At 52.6% G+C, this 19,356-nt stretch overlaps 1 protein-coding gene across 1 annotated transcript in view; it reads left to right on the forward strand.

Annotated features, from left to right (window-relative positions):
* The first annotated feature begins 7,005 nt into the window (after nucleotides 1-7,005).
* The window catches only part of CNTN6 (contactin 6), a 115,947-nt gene continuing 103,596 nt past the window's right edge, over nucleotides 7,006-19,356 (forward strand). The window contains 5 exon segments of the mRNA XM_066351665.1: nucleotides 7,006-7,267; nucleotides 7,449-7,645; nucleotides 14,223-14,428; nucleotides 14,528-14,703; nucleotides 14,897-15,020. Of these exon segments, the coding sequence (XP_066207762.1) occupies nucleotides 7,006-7,267; nucleotides 7,449-7,645; nucleotides 14,223-14,428; nucleotides 14,528-14,703; nucleotides 14,897-15,020 (965 nt within the window).

The following is a 19,356-nucleotide window of genomic DNA, read 5'->3' on the forward strand; positions in this document are numbered from 1 at the left end:
GGCCGGGGGTCATGTGCCATCTCAGTGTGCCACAAACGGGTAACTGGCCTCTGCTAACCACAGAGCACACCCCCAATGTAAGTGAAGGCGTATTTGGGGATACCAGAAAGACAGGAAATTGTAAAATGCAGACAAAGTCGCCCGGAATTTTGTTTCAAAACTTAAGACAACAGAATCAATCCACCTCCTACCGGTAAACCAGAGTTTCTCAGACAAGATGGACCCGACGCTCGGGTTTCGGACCAGCTCTGTCGTTGCTACGTGGGACTCTCCCGTGTGCTGTGGGGTGTTTAGCGACCTCCCTGCCCCCCACCCAGTAGATGCCAAAAACATCCACGCCACGTCCAAGTCACGACCATCGAGAGATGTCTGCAGACTCACACGGTCCGTGGGGAGCATAAGCACCCACGTCGAGAACACGTCCGTATCCTGCTGACGTCAGGACTCGCCCCTGTTTAAGCCGCCACGGGTAACACGCTGCCTCCCAGGAAGACTCGGCCCCCGACTGTCCGCCGTCCAAACCTGCTACAGGTGCCGGGCCTCCGACCTGGGGACCTCCTCGCCCTCCCCTGCGGCCAGGTCTCCACGGAGGTGGACAGCTGCCCGGGGCTGCAGTGGCCACAGGAGCGTCCCCCTTCCCTCTGGACCTGGGGACCTCCTCGCCCTCCCCTGCGGCCGTGTCTCCCCGGAGGTGGACAGCTGTGTCCCCCTTCCCTCTGGACCTGGGGACCTCCTCGCCCTCTCCTGGGGGCCGTGTCTCCCCGGAGGTGGACAGCTGTGTCCCCCTTCCCTCTGGACCTGGGGACCTCCACGCCCTCCCCTGAGGATGTGTCTCCACGGAGGTGGTCAGCTGTCTCCGGGCCGCAGTAGCCACAGGAGCGTCCCCCTTCCCTCTGGACGTGCCCATGTCCAGTGTTTTCCTTGGAGGAAGGACCCCAGACCAGCGCTGTCGTCTCAGAGACGCTGCCGCTCGCCCTCCGACACGAGAAACGCCACGTGACATATCAGACCGCAGTCCCTTTCTCTGTAGGCTGGTACGGCGGACGTGGGCAGGTGAGGTTCCTTCTGCTGTCTGATGTTCTGGGAGGTTCTGACGCACCGGGCGTTTCTGCCTCCCCAGGGCTCACGGACGGGGTCTCCCGGAGGAAACACCGGTGACGGCCCATGCCCCCATCCCCGTGACGGAGCCCTGCGCTAGCGCAAGCGGCCGCCCCACGCCTCTCTCCACAGACCCTGCGTGCTGGCCTGATCTAGGATAATCCTTTATACAATGGGTCTTCTCTGCAAATCTCAGCTGGAGGCGTTGCTCTGGTACTCACACCGTGCATTCGCTTGTACAGAGGTTTTATTTTTGTTTTTTTCCCCCCCCGTACGAATTCCCTGGTGCTTTGGCTGCAGCCAGGGGTAAAGCTAACAGGTTTGTGACTCTCTGCAGAGCCTCTCCCCTGTCTACTAACTGTCTCTTAATTGGCACGGAGCCTGTCCAATGCCCTCTGAGAGGCAGGGAGAAGAAACATGGTTTCAGTAAAGACACAGAGGACAGATTTCCCGACGGGACCTTTGCCCGGAGGCGCGGGCACGCGTCCCCGGACTGAAGCGATCCAGCCGCAGCTTGTGGACTTCCCAGGCCTCCTATCACCCGCGTCCCATCCGGCTTCCTGTCCTTCCTGCGACCTTGTGGACTGAGTGATGGTCATGACGGCCGCTGAAGCCTTCTGTCTTTGTTCTGGTTTCATCCCTGATGGCCACGGTGGTGGGAAGTGTAATTAGTAACCGTTCGTGCGGACGTGGGAGTCCACCGGCGCCTCATAACTTCTCAGTCATTCGAGAACCACTGTGCATCACACGACTTCCGCCGTGTGCGTCTGCATTCCGTGCCGGAGACAGTGAGGGGCCTATGGCAGGAACACCGGGAATAAAACTGAGTTAAGATGCCAAGCCCTGGCCCCGGCCAGTGGCTCAGGGGATAGAGCGTCGGCCTGGCGTATGGACGTTTTGGGTTGATTCCTGGTCAGACACACAGGAGAAGTGACCATCTGCTTCTCCACCCTTTACCCCCCCCTTTCTCTCCCTCTTCCCCTCCTGCAGCAGTGGCTTGATTGATCTGAGCATCGGCCCCAGGCATTGAGGATAGATCGGTTGGGCCAAGCATCAGCCTCAGGTGCTAAAAATAGCTCTGTATTGGAGCATCAGCCCCAGATGGGGTTGTCAAGTGGATCCTGGTCAGGCTGTATGCCTCTTACCAAAAGAAAAAAGATACCAAGCCCTGGCTACAGGTAAAGTACTGAGCAAAGGTGACCTTGGTGCATTCCTGAGAGATCCTGTAGTCTAGTGGCTGTGTACTCTTGCACACACACAGAGACCCAGGATTAGTGCATTAAATGACGCATGTCTTTCAAAGCCTAAATACTAGGGAAGTCTCAGTTGGCTGGGGAGAATTCAAAGAAGAATTCCCTGCAGAATGGAGTTTCTAACATCTGAGAAATAACTGACCATTACTTAGAAACAGTGTGGAAAAGGCATTTACCACATGGGCAAAAATAAACAGCAACAGGGAGCACTGAGTGGGGGCGCCCGGGCCACTCGAGGCCCACGGGGGCGGTGGAGGTGCTCACAGGGAGGAGACCCACAGGGCCACGGAGGGGTGTACCCAGCCCCAGAGGACGTCACAAGCCCTTTCAGACACTGTCACGTCTCTGCTTTGAGGACAAGGTCCCCAGGAGGGGAGGCAGGCGGGGGGAGATGAATGAGGAAATCCTAAACAAATCTGCGCGCTGACCAGGCTGCCCTGGCCGGTCAGTGGTGGACGTTATGGGAAGAGTGAGGGGGAAGGGGCTATCTCAGCAAGCAAGGCATAAAAAGAATTAATAATTTGGTTCAGGGACCCGGCTGCAGCCATTCATGTATTTGAGCGGGTTGGGGACGTAGTGAAGGTGCAGAGGGAGTCACCCCGCCCACCGGGGCTGTGGATGAGGGTGGCGAGGCGGACGGGGGGACAGAGCCTTTATTCAGGCCATGGGGGGGGAGGTGGGCAGAGAATGCTGAGCATGCAGGGGCGCGGAAGGAGCAGTGGGCACGGAGCTCTGGCACACGGCAGAGTGACCTCAGGGGACAGCTGTCACTTTCTGAGAGAGTCAGCGAGCTGGGAAGATCAGCAGACTTGAAATTGGAAAAATAGGCTTCCGTGCCAGCTCCCCCTTTTAACAGATATTTATGGAGGCCCCCCAACATCCCTATGGATGGTGTTGGAGGCCTGGCAGCCGACGGTAGCCCTGTTGCCTCCTCGGTCTGTGAACCTGCCCACATGGATACATGTTATCCTTGGTCTCCATCCTGCCCACATGGATACATTTTATCCTTGGTCTCCATCCCCCGGAAGTGCGATAGAACTTGTTACCTTTACTCCTGAACCTGATAGAACTTGTTACCTTGACTCCTGAGCCTGAGCCGTAAATTCTGTGCCATATGCTATAAACATTTTGTCAATCAGAAGCAATTCCCTCAAGGTCTGTCATCATAATCCCGTTCTGGTTGGATACTGTTGTCCACTGGTTAGAATTTTTCCTTGACTCTGTCCTCTACGTTTCTGAAATGGCCGCGGCCTTGGTTTATCTGCTGTGTTACCAGGACTGCTCACCACGTGACAGCCGTTTACGGCTCCGTGTGAATCACAGGGGTGAATTTCAGCACCGCCCCAGCCTGTGACCTCTTCCCTCTGGGTGCCTGCATCCAGAGGCTCCTTAGACATTCTAATCCCCTCCCCTGTAATGTCTCTCTGAAGCAGCCCCGTTTTCTTTGATGGATAAGATCATCGAGGGTGACCTGGTTTGCTCCCCAGAGGCGCACACACCACAGAGGGGCGGGGCACTGGAGTTGCGCCCTCTCTCTCTCTCTTTCTCTCTCGCTCTCTCACTCTCTCTCTCTCTAGATGGAGGTCAGCTCAGGAAGGGCTGACTTCTCGGATCATGTGTTTAGACATTCACCCTCAAACCAAGCAAGCTGCTTTGCTTATTTATTCCAAATCTTTGCTTTTTTGTTTTGTTTTGTTTTGTTTGAGATTTCCTCTTGTTTTACAAAGAAAAAATGAATCACAAAAGTTTTAAGGCCCTGGCCAGTTGGCTCAGCAGTAGATAGAGCGTTGGCTGGTGTGTGGAAGTCCCAGGTTTGATTCCCGGTCAGGGCACACAGGAGAAGTGACCATCGGCCACTCTCCCCCTCCTCCTTCTCTCTCTCTCTTTCTATCTCTCTCTTCCCCTCCTGCAGTCATGGCTCATAGGAGCGTGTTGGCCCCTAGTGCTGAGGACGGCTCCATGGCCTCACCTCAGGCACTAAAATAACTCAGTTGCCAAGCAACAAAGCAACAGCCCCAGATGGGCAGAGCATCATCCTCTAGTGGGCTTGCTGGGTGGGTCCCAGTCAGGGCGCATGCAGGAGTCTGTCGCTCTGCCTCCTCACCTCTCACTTAATAATAATAATAATAATAATAATAATAATAATAAAAGATTTTAAAACAAGCAAAAAAAAAATTCCAAAGAGTTTTTTTGTGTTTATGTAGTTTTTTTAAAGTCTCTGATAATACAGACATCTATATTTTGGGGCTCCCCCTTATTGGGACACAAAGTTATATAGACATCTAACATCTGTGTCTGTCGGGTCTCAGGCACTCTGTGTAAGCAGTTTACAGTTGACAAGGTGACGTCTTTCTAGACAGGTGTGTTCTCCAGGGGACTTGCACACAGGGTCCTCTGTCCTTGTGACCGTTTGTGTCATGTTCATGGCTCGTGGCTTAAACATCAAGGCTATTCATGGGTGTGGAAAATTGATATTTGAGAGCATTTTATTCTGCTTAGTTGGAGTTGCTCTTAATCAAGAATCCAAACAGCAATCACATTTGGAACAGACCACGCGATAGACTCTTCAGTGTTTATCTACTGCACACAGCTCTGCCCTTTCCAACGCTGCACCCGGAGCGAGCCCCCTCCCTGCGCGACACCAGCCGTCACCCCACCAACCCCACCAACCTACTCTCATCACCATAGCAACCACCCCAGAAGATGTTTTTTTTCTCCCCCTTCTGTTTCAAAGATGTCTCATTTCAAGACGCTGAACATAATACTGAATGATTTCAAGAATATTTTTATATTCATCCATTCGACTAATTTCTCCTTAATGATTTCCAGCTACCTTTCCAAGACCTCCTTTCAGGAAGGGTGGAAGAATCTAACCCCCGCCACGTCCCAGGTCGACAAACGAGGCTAGCCCGGTCCTCGTTCCCGCCCGGGACCGTTTAGAAACTGCCTTCCCCGCGATCAGGCGTGAGTCGGACCGTGAGCACCTTCCCGCTCCCGATTGCCGGGAGGTCCTCCAGGTGAAGGACTTTGCACCCAGTCTGTTCCCAGACACCTCGAGAAGCAAGTCCGGGTGGGGGGGGCGGGAAACACTGTTTTCTGTAGTCACCGGGGAGCAAGACTCGGCAGAGTCCATTCTGAGCAAAGCCTGGTCGTTCCCACTGATGCAAAGCAGCATCCGCATCCCGGGCAAGGATGACCCGACGCAGTTTCCGTGAGGATGCTCTTCCTCCGGGACCCAGCAGGCGCTCACACACTCCACACGCAGTTGCCGCTCTGCCCGGCTTTCTCTCCTCTTAACCTCAAAAATGTCATGTGTCTACGGATGGCGCCTGTATGTATATCCTGTAGCGCGCATTTCACATGGATAGCAGGACAGGAAACGGATGGCATCGTCCCCAACGCTGGTGGCAGAAAATGATCCTTCAGCTCCCGCTCTGAAAGCCACAGCCGAGCGGAATGCGCGTCCTGTGCCCACGGAAGCCTCTTCCTGCGGATGCTTCACGGAGAATTTAACTCCTTTCTTTAAAAGTAACCCTGGAGAAACTCACTCCCTCGCTTTCCGAAGGATACAACTAAAACCAGTGAGCTGTACAGGAATCCGAGTTTATAGCATAAAATGTGTTGTCTCAAATAATCATTTTAAATTAATTGTTTGCAGATTTAACTTACAGAGAAAAAAAATTAGCGTAATTTTCACAGGCATAGTCTTCCTTTCTTTCTTTCCTTTTTTTTTTTTTTTCACGTATGAGCTAAAGTTGTGATTTTTGAAAATGGCCACATGGGAATATTTTATATGCCTAGGCATAGACGTTAGATAGCCACAAACAATGCTGCTATATTTATATTGAAGTGTAGACTCTTCAGAGAAACAAGATCGTTCACACATCAAGATTCTCATAAAAACAATAAGGTCATGCCCTGGCCGGTTGGCTCAGTGGTAGCATCAGCCTGGCATATGGAAGTCCTGGGTTCGATTCCCTGCCAGGGCACACAGGAGAAGCACCCATCTGCTTCTCCACCCCTCCCCCTCTCCTTCCTCTCTGTCTCTCTCTTCCCCTCCCCCAGCCAAGGCTCCACTGGAGCAAAGTTGGCCTGGGCGCTGAGGATGGCTCTGTGGCCTCCACCTCAGACGCTAGAATGGCTCTGGCCACAGCAGAGCGACGCCCCAGATGGGCAGAGCATCGCCCCCTGGTGGGCGTGCCAGGTGGATCCCGGTTGGGCGCATGTGGGAGTCTGTCTCTCTGCCTCCCCGCTTCTCACTTCAGAAAAATACAAAAAATAAATAAATAAATAAGAAGAAAGGAAGGACTTGTCTATCAGCAAGGCGAGGGCTCTGTGGTTCCTGCTGACCATGTTACTCTCCAACACGCGGCGGCCTGAGCTTTGTCCTCTCCTGAAGGCTCTCCCTTCCTGGCCTCCTGCGGGATGGGTGTGATCGGTGGAATAATGCCCATGCCCTAACCCCTGGGATGCGTGAACAGGCTAGATCACACGGCAAATGGGAATGAAGGATACGGTGGGATTAGGGTCACAGGTTAGAAAACAGCCCTGGGTCATCTGGGTGAGCCCCCCGTACGTGGTCACGAGGGTTCTCAAAAGCGGAAGAGAGAGACGGAAATGGAGACTGTGACCGGGAGGAAGTCAGAGTAACCGGATGGGAGAACGCACCGCAGCACCGCGGGCTGTAACGGCGGATGGAGGGACCGCTACGGGCCGGAAAGGCGAGGACAGGAAGTCTCCACTCCGGGGCCTCCGGAAGCGGACGAGGCTCCGCCAGCGCCTTGATGTTGGCCGCGTGGGACGCAGTTTGGATTTTAGTCCCCAGGGCTCCCAGGTCATGGACGTGCCCAGTGTCACACCGCCGCGTCGGGGGTCATTTGTGGTGGTGGCCGTGGAGAGCGACAGCGACGCTCTGGGTAAAACAGTCTCAGCATCTCTTACAAACCGTCCTCAGAGGTTTCTGTCTGTTCTTCTCTCTTTTGCCAATTCCACCGAGGCTGAGGGTCCCTGGTCTTCACCTCCAGGTCCCCTTTCATTCAACACCCGGTTGCTACCACCTGAGACTAAGCCGTGCCATCCAACTGCCTGTCCCCACAGTCCCTGCTCATGGTGGCGTCAACTGCCTGTCCCCAGCAGTCCCCTGCTCATGGTGGCGTCAACTGCCTGTCCCCAGCAGTCCCCTGCTCATGGTGGCGTCAACTGCCTGTCCCCAGCAGTCCCTGCTCATGGTGGCGTCAACTGCCTGTCCCCAGCGGTCCCCTGCTCATGGTGGCGTCCACATCAGAGTCCCTTGGGCAAGGCCAGGCAAATTTAACCTGTATATATATATATAATATATATATATTATATAATATATATGAAAATATAAACGAGCCCTCCGGAGGCCGCTGTTCCCTGGGACACTGCAGCCAGCCCATGGGTTGCCTCGTGGTTCCGTTTCTGGAGGGCGGGTCACACTGACCAGGAGCCTGGGTGCCAGCCTGTCCGACGTCCGAGACACGGCACACACGTTCTCTAAACCTCGGGCGGCTCGCCCTGGAATTGGGACTATTCAAATCCACCTGACGGCGTTCTCGTCGGGATGGGAGCAGGAAACTCACGTTCAAATCCGGCTTCCTCTCTGGAACGCCCCGGGGCCCAGATCACTCTTGTTGGGTCGCGTGCTCTTCCAGCGCAATTCGTTCGCTTCGTTTCGCACGGCCAGCGCCTGCCGACGTGTGGACGCTTCATCTGGGGAAAGGAAAGTTGGTTGACTGGACGGATGTTGGGCTGGACCAGCGCCACGTGCTGCCGATACTCAGATGGCCATGACGGAGAGTTACTTTTCTGTTCGGCTTCACACTGGAGAGAGAAGCGGAACGGGAACCCCGCTTGGTAATGAGCACCTCTTATGACCTGCGGCCACTTCACAGCACACAGACCCCCCCAGGCAGGCCTCACGCTCAACCTGCAAGTCTCCAGGTCGCCCTCGACGTCTAGCTAAGATATGGGAGGTCTCCAAGGTCCCACCGCCGGTGCGATGTTCATTCATTCTGCTAGAAGAACTTGTAGTACCTGCATTATCTTATATATTATATAGTATGTGATATATTGCTATATTTATTGATATATACATATATAGTTACATTTAAAATGTTTTTATAATATATATATTATATGTAAATATCAACTATGTTATATACAAAATATATATTTTGCTACAAACTCACCTCCTCTTATTTCTTCTATTTTGAAAAACAATAATTCTCTAAGCAATCCTAATGTTTTCTTTCCCTCATCATCCTCCTAAACCAGGGGTCGGGAACCTTTTTGGCTGAGAGAGCCATGAACGCCACATATTTTAAAATGCAATTCTGTGTGAGCCATACACCGACCCGTGTACATTACGCATTATCCAATAAAAATGTGGTGTTGTCCCGGAGGACAGCTGTGATTGGCTCCAGGCACCCGCAACCATGAACATGAGCGGTAGGAAATGAAGGGATTGTAATACACGAGAATGTTTTATATTTTTAACATTATTATTTTTTTTCATTAAAAATCACAAGAGCCACATCTGGCTCACGAGCCATAGGTTCCCGACCCCTGTCCTAAATTCAGTTAGCTGACAAATCATCTTTTTTTTTTTTTTTGTAAGAGGCAGGGAGGTAGACAGACTCCTGCATGTGCCCCAACCGGGATCCACCTGGCAAGCCCACTAGGGAGCGATGCTCTGCCCATCTGGGGCTACTGCTTTGTTGCTTGGCAACCAAGCTATTTTAGCACCAGAGGAGAGGTCATGGAGCCGTCCTCAGTGCCTGGGGCAACTTGCTCGAACCACTAGAGCCATGGCTGTGGGAAAGGAACAGCGAGAGAGAGAGAGAGAGAGAGAGAGAGAGAGAGAGAGAGAGAAAGAGAAGTGGGAGGGGGGAGGATGGAAAAGCAGATGGGCGCTTCTCCTGTGTGCCCTGGCCGGGGACAGACCCCAGGACTTCCACATGCTGGGCCAATGCTCTACCACTGAGCCAACCGGGCAGGGTCTGGACAAACCACCTTTTTACTGCTTCCAATCGTTACTCTCACCACCTTGGTGTGGGATACATCTCTCCTCTTAGACTCGCTTGCAGTCTCCCATGCCTCTGGCTTTTAAAACTCATTTAAAACTCCGGCTTTATTCTATTTACTCTCTAACTAAAGCCTAACAGTCCCCTGCTCCCTCCCCCCCAATAAATAAAGCTAAATGGTCTTCCCTGCTTAACCTGTCACAACTACACATCAACAGGCGGTGGGGAGTCCGGGTCAGTGCACTGCGGTCAGAGGGGTCAGAGGTGAGGTGCTGGCCAGCCTCTAGTTCTCTAGTAACACTGGACCTCCCTGGAATGACCCTGCCTTCCCTGCAAATTAGGTGGAAATCTCCGAGTTTTTGTTTGCTTGTTTTGTTTTTTAATTTTGTAACGTGCTTGGAAGACAAAGGTAAATTAGAGAGAGACAATGTGAGAGAGAGAGAGAGAGAGAGAGAGAGAGAGAGAGAGAGAGAGAGGTTCTCTCTATAGAACCTGATTCACAGCGCAGACGAGAACAAGCTAAACAACGCGGTTTGGAAACGAAGGCAGAGGCTTAGCGCTGAGAGACAGCCAGCCTGTGAGGCAGAGCTCAGACGTGCTGCCGCCTGGACCCAAACCCGCCGAGCACCCGCCCCGGAACAGAACCGCAGCGTGACCTCGGGCAAGCCCTGACCTTCTCACAGTGTGGGTCACGGTCAGCTGCACAACCCGAAGCTGTACTTGTACAGAAAACCCTTGTTCTCTGTGCTTCCTGACAGTGCGGACAAAGCAACAGAATTCTGCTATTGTTTAATAATTTCATTACGGTATGAAAAAAAAAATTAACAGTTTACCGAAAGAGACCAAACCATGAATCGACAAGCTAGACTTTTTCTAACTGGGGCGAATCAAGCCTTAAGATTTTGGTAGCAACAAATATTGATGAAAAACTAAGATACCGACCTACGACATCTCACCCAAATCGAGCTAATACTGTGTCTTTCAAAATGAGCCAGTTTGTTAGAAAAACGTCTGATTCCATTCGTCTCAGAGACGTCAGTTAAATGGGACTGGAAATGTATGTCTCAGAAAAGGTACCCGGGGATTTCATCTCTGAACTGATGCTCACAAGGTCCTTTGAAAACTGCGACTTGCGCTGCCAAATATAAGATGCTGTGAAGTCTAGTGACACTCCGGAGTTAGACGAGGGGACGTCTGAACAGCACGGTGCAGTGAGTGAGGGGGACAGAGGTGAATACGGGGCAGTTGCTGTATTCCTACTCCATGCCAGGCCCTGCGCTCTGCGCTAAGTATGCGTATTTCACCCCGGTTTTCCTTGTTGGGCGGGGGGGGGGGGCGCGTAACTGGAAACTTGAAAGTTGCTGGCGTCTACGCCATCAAAAAACTGGATTTCCATCTCAACGTATTTGCTTCCAGTCCTGTTCCTGAATGGAAAAACCAAAATCAAGTATTTTCAACATAGTGCATGTTAACGTTAAACATTCAAACTAGGAAAAGCTGTGTGAAGAAAAAATTTAAAGAGTCACAGCAAAATTGAGTGATTTTTAATAGACATTCTTAAAATTTAGTAAAACTGGAGGCATCTTTCTATGCACGTAGATAGGGAGGTGGGTGACCATGTGGATAAATAAATGCACAGAAGAGAAAACACTGCCACAAACACAGGATACCGTACGTGCTACTTTTAATATTGCAATCAAGTTCTGTTTTAGTTTAAAATAAGTAAAAATGAGAATTTTGAACTTCTAATAAATGACTTGAGACTATATATATATACATATATATATATATATGTATTATAATGAAGGCAGTTGAATATATATATCTTTTTCTGAGAGAGTCTCTTGAAGGTAAAGGATTCACTGAATACCGCTAGGAGACCAGCCTGCTCGTACTTTAGTAATTGTGTGGAGATCTAAAATGATAGATACATAGATAGATAGATAATGACCTATTGACTTTTTGCTGTTGAAAAAAGGTAACATGAAATCTATGTTCCCTCATGCCCCTTAATTTCTTATTTATATTGTTATTTCCCTATTTTCCAAGTTTATAGCATTTGTGTCCTACCTCACAACTAAAACTAACATGGTTCTTTTATTTATTTATTTATTTTTGTATTTTTCTGAAGCTGGAAACGGGGAGAAACAGTCAGACAAACTCCCGCATGCGCCCGACTGGGATCCACCCGGCACGCCCACCAGGGCGACGCTCTGCCCACCAGGGGGTGATGCTCTGCCCCTCCGGGGCCTCCCTCTGCCGCAACCAGAGCCATTCTAGTGCCTGGGGCAGAGGCCAAGGAGCCATCCCCAGCACCTGGGCCATCTTTGCTCCAATGGAGCTTTGGCTGCGGGAGGGGAAGAGAGAGACAGAGAGGAAGGGGGGAGGGGGTGGAGAAGCAAATGGGCGCTTCTCCTGTGTGCCCTGGCCGGGAATCGAACCCGGGTCCCCCGCACGCCAGGCCGACGCTCTACCGCTGAGCCAACCAGCCAGGGCCCTAACATGGTTCTTAAGTGTAAGTTTTGTATTTACATGTAGTCAACGTGTTTCTTTTTCTCTTTAATTCTGGACCCTGAGGTCTCCATGGACGGATTTTGTTGTTAAATCATTTCTTCTGGAGCAGTGATTTGCTACATCTCATGAGAATTATCCGATGTTACAGGATGCTGAGTGTCATTACAGTTAAACGATCCCTTGGTGGGCGGGAACAGTTCTTGTACCCTTATCGGAATACGGTGGACTCTCCTTCGCTGACTTCTGCTATAGGAGGCCACTGTTGTTAAATCTGAGATTAACCTGATTTTGTTTCGTTTTGTTCTGTTGAATCTTTCAGATGATTTGCTCTCTCACTCTGGTCTTCCTGCACGGTCTCCTTTCAGCCTCGAGGGTCAGTCATCCGCTAGCCCGGGTGCTGGGGCCGCACGCTCTCTCTCAGGGTCCCCAGAACGGGTGCCTTCCATCTCTTCACGGGGAATCTTTTTGATGACATCTTCTGATACGTAGGCTTGATTCTTATCTCGGTGACATCGAGGATCTTAGTGTCGGATCATCTTACACCCCTTTTTTTTAATTCATTTTCTTTTCTTCTGTTGTTTTATGATCTGTGCTTTCTTTCAACTGCCTTCATTATAATTATCTCAAATTATCCATTTATGTCAGTAATGTGCCTTTCAGTAGCTGTCTGATTTGTTTCTTGCCTGTTCTAATTGCTGTATTAGCTCTTGAATGAGGCAGTTTGGGTTGCAATTTGTATCCTTACGTTTGTAACTTTCTAATGTATCTGATTCTATTCTTTTCCATCTTGATAGTATGTTATTTTTTTATTTTTTCTTTTGTTATTATTATTTTTTATATTCATGTTCTTATTCTGCAGCATAAAACAATTTAGAGAAATGTCCTGGGGCTGCTTGAGTCATTTTTCTTCTAGAATGGGTGTCTGTCTACCGCTGGCATGGCCCGTTTTTCACTGTCACCGTCGTAGGACTTTTACACGGTGCCTGTCCCTTTCTGTGGGGCTCATGCTTGAGGAACCGTGAGCAGACAACTTGTTCACGCCTGATTCTCCTCCCACCGTGTCGGGAACTGGTTCTTCTCTCCCTCTGAGCTCCAGGTTGGAGACTGGATGGATTCTGAGGACTTGTGATTTGTAGCCGGAGGGAATGGCGGGGTTGAGGGAAGTTCAGCCTTTATGACCACGGAATCTGGTGTTTGTCCCAATCTCAGGGTTTTATTTTTAGCGGGAAGGGAGTGAACGCGTGAGAGGCAGGTCCTGAAGGGTGTGAGAACGTCATCCAGTTTGGAAACAAGCAATAAAACGTGGGACATGTCAGAGTTCACGCGATGGAGGGAGGAGACCCTACGGGTCAGACCCGAGGGAGGGACGGCCCCGCGCTGGTGTCAGGGCGGGTGCGGCAGTCAAACCGGGAGCAAGTGTGAGAACCGGTGCAGGTGAACGGTCTTCCCGGGGGGTGGGGGGGGCCGGTGGCATCACTGGTTGCCTCTGGCGGGATGAATAAGGGTGTGACCCACAGAGGATAACGGGAACAAGTGCCCAGAGGCTGCACAGGGACTTTCCAACGTGGATGCAGGAAAAGTAGAATAATACACCCGCTGGAGCTCATGATAGGTGGACAGAGATGTGGAATACGAATTCATAAATGTAAACATGGACACGTACACACACGCGCACATGCATGCACACATGGGCCTCCGAGAGCAATCAGCTCAGGAACACTGAGCACACATCCCTCCCAGATCGTGGCATCTCAGTTCCGTCCCCTGAGAAAAGGGACAGGTTCTCTTAGGAAGAGAAGGGACCACTTTCCCGGCTGACGGAGGAGAAACACAGAACGATGACTCCAGGACACCAGCTTCCATCGTAAAGTGAGGGAGGGAACAAGGCATGACAGGCACAGGCCATAGAGACAGAGGCCAGCTCCCCTGGGCCCCTGCCGGCCACGTTGGGGACCACGGAGACAACAGAACCACCAGCAATGGCTCACCACGTGCCTCATCAAGTCGGAGGCCGTGGACGGGCACGGACAGGCCGCCCCTGCTGATGGACACACACGAATACGCACCTAACTGTTCCATGACGGGGCGCTGTCCCAGCGGCCCCAGCCACACAACCCGACTGATTAGAAAGCACAGCAGGAGCCCCTCTGCCGTGGGGGGCGGGGGGAGGGGTCGGCCGGGTGGGCGGCTCCTTAATCACGGGCCAGGGTGAGCCTCGCAGTGATGGGACAGACGGGAGTCCTGTGCCTCCTGAGAGGGGCGACAGGAGGCACCCACACCCGAGTCCCGTCAGAAGACATGCGCTGCCCCCCAGGGAGGGCAAGGGGGACCAGGCAGCCCCGGGGGATCCCTGCACGTGGCCCGGGGCAGCCCCCTGCACGTGGCCCGGGGCAGCCCCGGGGGATCCCTGCACGTGGCCCGGGGCAGCCCCGGGAGGTCCCTGCACGTCCCCTGGGGAAGCCCCGGGCGGTCCCTGCACGTGGCCCGGGGCAGCCCCGGGCGGTCCCTGCACGTGGCCTGGCAGGAGAAGGCTGTCCTAGGCGCTGACGTTCTCTAATAAACGTGAGTGGTCTAACGACTCTACACGGTCCTCTCCATGGACCATGCCCCCCCCCGCAGTGCGCAACTCTCACCAGCTGCGTGGGCTCTGCCGGGCTGCGCTAGGGAGACGGGCCCCAGGGGACTGGAAGAGGAGCTGCCGTCCCGACTTGGCGTCCGGTCCTCGGTTTGCGTGGTGTCACCGTGGCCGCGCACTGGTGGCTCTTGTGGGAAATCTAAGCTAATTGACTCGGCTGGTGGGCGTCAGTTTTCAGAATCGCTCTCGATGGTCCGAGCATTTCTTTGAACCCTCTGCCCACACTTGATCTTCGTCTGAGGTCCTTTCCAAGGAAGAGGTGTTTTATCGAACGCGCGTTGACTCGGCATCCGCCGCGGCCTTGCACCCAGAGCCGGTGCCGCTGCTCACGTGGGCTTGTGGTTCCTCCCCAGGTGGTTCCTTCAGCCGCCCCGTCTTCACCCAGGAGCCGCAGGACGTCACCTTCCCTCTGCACCTACCGCGGTCGGAAGTCACCCTGCGCTGTGCGGCGGACGGACACCCCCCGCCTCGTTACAGGTGAGGTCCTGCCTCCTGACACCCGCTGGTTTGTGTGTGTGTTTTCCCCTTTGTCTTCGAGGTAAGACGTCCCCACAGAGAACGTGCTGGAAGTGCCCTCGTGTGCAGGGTGCAGCTCCGTGCACTTGGGCACAGGTGACAGCTGTGTGCCCACCGCACAGATGATGACGCATGCCTCGTTCCCAAAGGGCTCCCCACTTCCCAGGCGGCAGCTCTGCACCCCACTCCACCCCGTGCAGTCACTATCAGGACTCCAATGGATTACTGATTATATTTGCTTAAGACAGTTATTCTTGGCATTGGTACCATGCATGGTGAGGTTAGAATTGAAAGAAAAAAGAAAGGACAGAGAAGGGGGGGGGAGGGAGGGAGGGAGGGAGGGGAGAGAAAAGGAGGAGGAAGGAGGGAGAGAGGGAGGGAAGAAGGAAAGAAGGAAGGAAGGAAGGAGGGAGGGAGGGAGGGAGGGAGGGAGGAAGGAGGGAGAAAGGAAGGAGGGAGAGAGGGAGGGAGGGAGGGAGGGAGGAAGGAAGGGAGGGAAGAACAAAGGAAGAAAGGGAAGGAAGGAGGGAGGGGAGGAGGGAGGGAGGGAGGGAGGGAGGGGAGGAGGGAGGGAGGGAGGTAGGAAGGGAAGGAGAAAGGGAGGAGGAAGGAGGGAGGGAGGAAGGAAAGAAGGAAGGAAGGAAGGAAGGGAGGAGGGAAAAAAGAACCACAAAGACAGTAAGAGAGCGATTACAGGAAAATACAGGAAGGAAAGGATTTGTTTCCCAAATTTGAGGGACTCCAGCACCTGCTCACTGCGCCCCCACCCCCACCCCCCAGCCTTTGTTGCCCAACATTCAAAGAGGGTCAGAGACCCTGACAACGTCCCCCCGAGAGCAGTTAATCAGAATGGAAACTCCACTCCACTGAAGGTCCCTCACCCAGAAAGCACTGATTTAAAAAAATATATCTCAGAAGACAGCTATGTACCTTCTAAAGGTATAATGATTGATTCTGGAAGAAAGGAGAAATAGTGGTATTTGTTTCTCCGAGGTCACCTGCGGCGTAATAATGGGCGGGGAGGGTCGGGAATGTGTTTGATCTTCCCAGGCTGCAGGAACGGCAGACTCTGATGTGTCCTGTGACTGGAATTCACAAACTGAAATCCATACGCAGGCATATACTATGCGTGTGTAAATAATGCTGGTATCTTGTTGGTAAGGATTGCATATGCAAAGTGAACACAGGAAATGACAGAATCAGTATTAATATAAGTATTGTTAACTTTTGGTTTTAAAAGCATTTTTTTTAATAATCTTAATTTTTAGCAGGGAGGTGGAAACAACATACCCAAAAAGTAACAGTTGCAGCCCATTTGGGCAAAAGAAGCTGGTTTTGCCTACTTTTTACGTTGCATTAAAAACACCCTATGTATCTGCATTACCTTTGATCTTAAAAGTGTCCACATGAATTAGCTAAATGACTGAAGTGCACAGAGCTAGAGACGACGCTCCCTGGACTCTCATCGAGCTACTTTAGCCTCTTCTTTTTTTATTTTATTTTTTAAACAACGGAAGAGCTGAGAGACGGAGTCTTGTCACGGCCTCTCGTAGAGTGACTGAGTAAGGCTCTCCTGTCCTGACATCCCAAGGCCCACGGAGCCCGGCGGTTAGGTGAACATCGTTCACTTTACAAACGGCTGGTTAGTGTTTTCTTAAACAATGAGCTGTCTCGCTCCATCCCACATGTGGTTCGATATATAAAATCCAACCGAGATGTCTTTCTTATCGCCTCGTTTATCTTGGGGGGTTCATCTGACTTCTCAGAAGGGCTGGTCAAGTTTGTTAAGAAAAGAACACAAGGCCCTGGCCGGTTAGCTCAGTGGTAGAGTGTCGGCTGGGCGTGCGGGGGACCCGGGTTCGATTTCCGGCCAGGGCACACAGGAGAAGTGCCCATTTGCTTCTCCACCCCTCTCCCTCTCCTTCCTCTGTCTCTCTCTTCCCCTCCCGCAGCCAAGGCTCCATTGGAGCAAAGATGGCCCGGGCACTGGGGATGGCTCCTTGGCCTCTGCCCCAGGCACTAGAGTGGCTCTGGTCGCGGCAGAGCGACGCCCCGGAGGGGCAGAGCATCGCCCCCTGGTGGGCAGAGCGTCACCCCTGGTGGGCGTGCCAGGTGGATCCCGGTCGGGCGCATGCGGGAGTCTGTCTAACTGTCTCTCCCTGTTTCCAGCTTCAGAAAAATACAAAAAAAAAAGAAAGAAAGAAAGAAAGAAAAGAACACAAGAATCCCCTCGTCAGAGAAGCGACATTTGCTAAGTACAAAGGCGATCAGTCGATCAATCCATCAGGTCCTGATGTAAAAACATCTATTGGTTTATAACAGGCAGGAAAAGGTACAACAGAGGTCCTCGGGCTAGGTAATTAGTTTTATCTATATAAAATAAAAATACATCGGATGAAGCGCCTACGAGTTCCAGTCCTGTTAAATGGCTTTTGTTTCTAAGACGCTCGTAACGTAGGAGGCAAGAGACAGGTAATTTAGTTCCAATCACAGCGTCCGGCTCAGCCCATCTCTGGTATCACAGCCTAAAATCCTCACCGGCTTCGGGAACCGCGAGGAGGGAACTGAGGTTTCATTTCTCAAATGTCAGACTCAGACCCGATTTCCTTGACGGTAAAGCAAAGGGCAGAGGTATCTCAGATAAGGCGCATTAGCAACAACACGTGAAATTCCGTTTTAATCCGACCCTTTCTCGCCTGAATTTTATAACAACAACAAGAAAACCTCACCTCTAACCCTAGTCACCCTAGGTGGTGCGCGCGCGTGCGTGTGTGTGTGTGCGCGTGCGTGTGTGTGTGTGTGTGTGTGTGTGCGTGTGTGTGCGCGTGCGTGCGTGTGTGTGTGCGCGTGCGTGTGTGTGTGTGTGTGTGTGTGCGCGCGTGCGTGTCTGTGTGTGTGTGCGCGTGCGTGTGTGTGTGTGTGTGTGTGTGCGTGTGTGTGTGCGCGTGCGTGCGTGTGTGTGTGCGCGTGCGTGTGTGTGTGTGTGTGTGTGTGCGCGCACACGTGCGTGTGTAACAGAGGAGGGACTCTGTGATTCAGATCCGAACCTTCCGGGAGGCTGTCCGGAGACAGCGTGGAGCCGTGGAAAAGAGGTCCTGACTGGGAACGGAGAGTTGACGATTCTAGTCACCGCTCTGACCTCCCCTGTATGACCCTGAGCCGCCCACTCCTCTCCCCTGCCAACGGCGCCCTTCTCCACACAAGGCGTGTTTCTCTTTTTTCAGTCAACGCCCTTTAGCAAATTAAATCTCACGGGGAAAATAAGCCCCGTTGAAAGAAGACCTCTGGAAACAGCTGAAGAGCCACTTGTCTCACGTCACCTCCAGTGGAGTCAAGCGCCGTTCCGAGCAGGATTCCGGGGAACGCAGGGCGCGAGAGGTGTCGGGCAGGTTTGGGCACACGCTTCCCCTGGGAAAAGATCGCTGTGTTTTCAAAGGCACGTGAGACGCGGCCGTGAAAGTCCAGCCGGGAAGCTTTGTGAATGGAGGGAGAGTGGGTCCCCCTCGACAGCACCTGGGGAGGACTGCTCACCCCCAGACAGTCCAGGACAGTCAGAGAGCAGCAAGATGAGGGCCAGCTCAGTGTATTTTATTTGGAAAACTAGAGCGACACGTACGTGATTTCTGCATAGGCAGGCTTGCTTTCAGAAGAAGGTCTTTGCTCTGGCCGGTTGGCTCAGTGGTAGAGCATCAGCCTGGTGTGTGGAAGCCCTGGGTTTGATTCCCGGCCAGGGCACACAGGAGAAGCGCCCATCTGCTTCTCCACCCCTCCCCCTCTCCTTCCTCTCTGTCTCTCTCTTTTCCTCCCGCAGCCAAGGATCCATTGGTTTTGAGTGTGTTGGCTCCAGGCGCTGAGCATGGCTCCATGGCCTCTGCCTCAGGTGCTAAAAATAGCCCTGTTCACAGCATGGCCCCAGATGGGGGGGTGAGGGCTGCCAAATGGATCTCAGTTGGGGCACATGTGGGAGTTTGTCTGTCTATCTCCCCTCCTCTCACTTGGAAAAAGAAGAAAAATAAAAAGAAAAAAAGTTTTTTCACTGTCCTGGAATGGCAGTGCCCTCTTTGCTCTTGACGTGGTCACCAGGGGTCTCCTTTCTCCAGGGCCGTCTGCTCGGCCGCCGCCCCGGTCCCAGAGACACCCCCCGGTCTGCAGAGGCTCCCGGCTTGAAGCGAACCTCGCAGCTGTGGTCACTCCGCCTTCTCTCCTCCTCATCCACCCCTCCCTGGCTCTTAAAAACCCCAGGAGATGACAGAACAGGATGGGAGTTACTGTGCCCACTTCAGAAGTGACGGATGCG

Source organism: Saccopteryx leptura, chromosome 10 (genome assembly GCF_036850995.1).
Source record: "Saccopteryx leptura isolate mSacLep1 chromosome 10, mSacLep1_pri_phased_curated, whole genome shotgun sequence".
Lineage (NCBI taxonomy): Eukaryota > Metazoa > Chordata > Mammalia > Chiroptera > Emballonuridae > Saccopteryx > Saccopteryx leptura.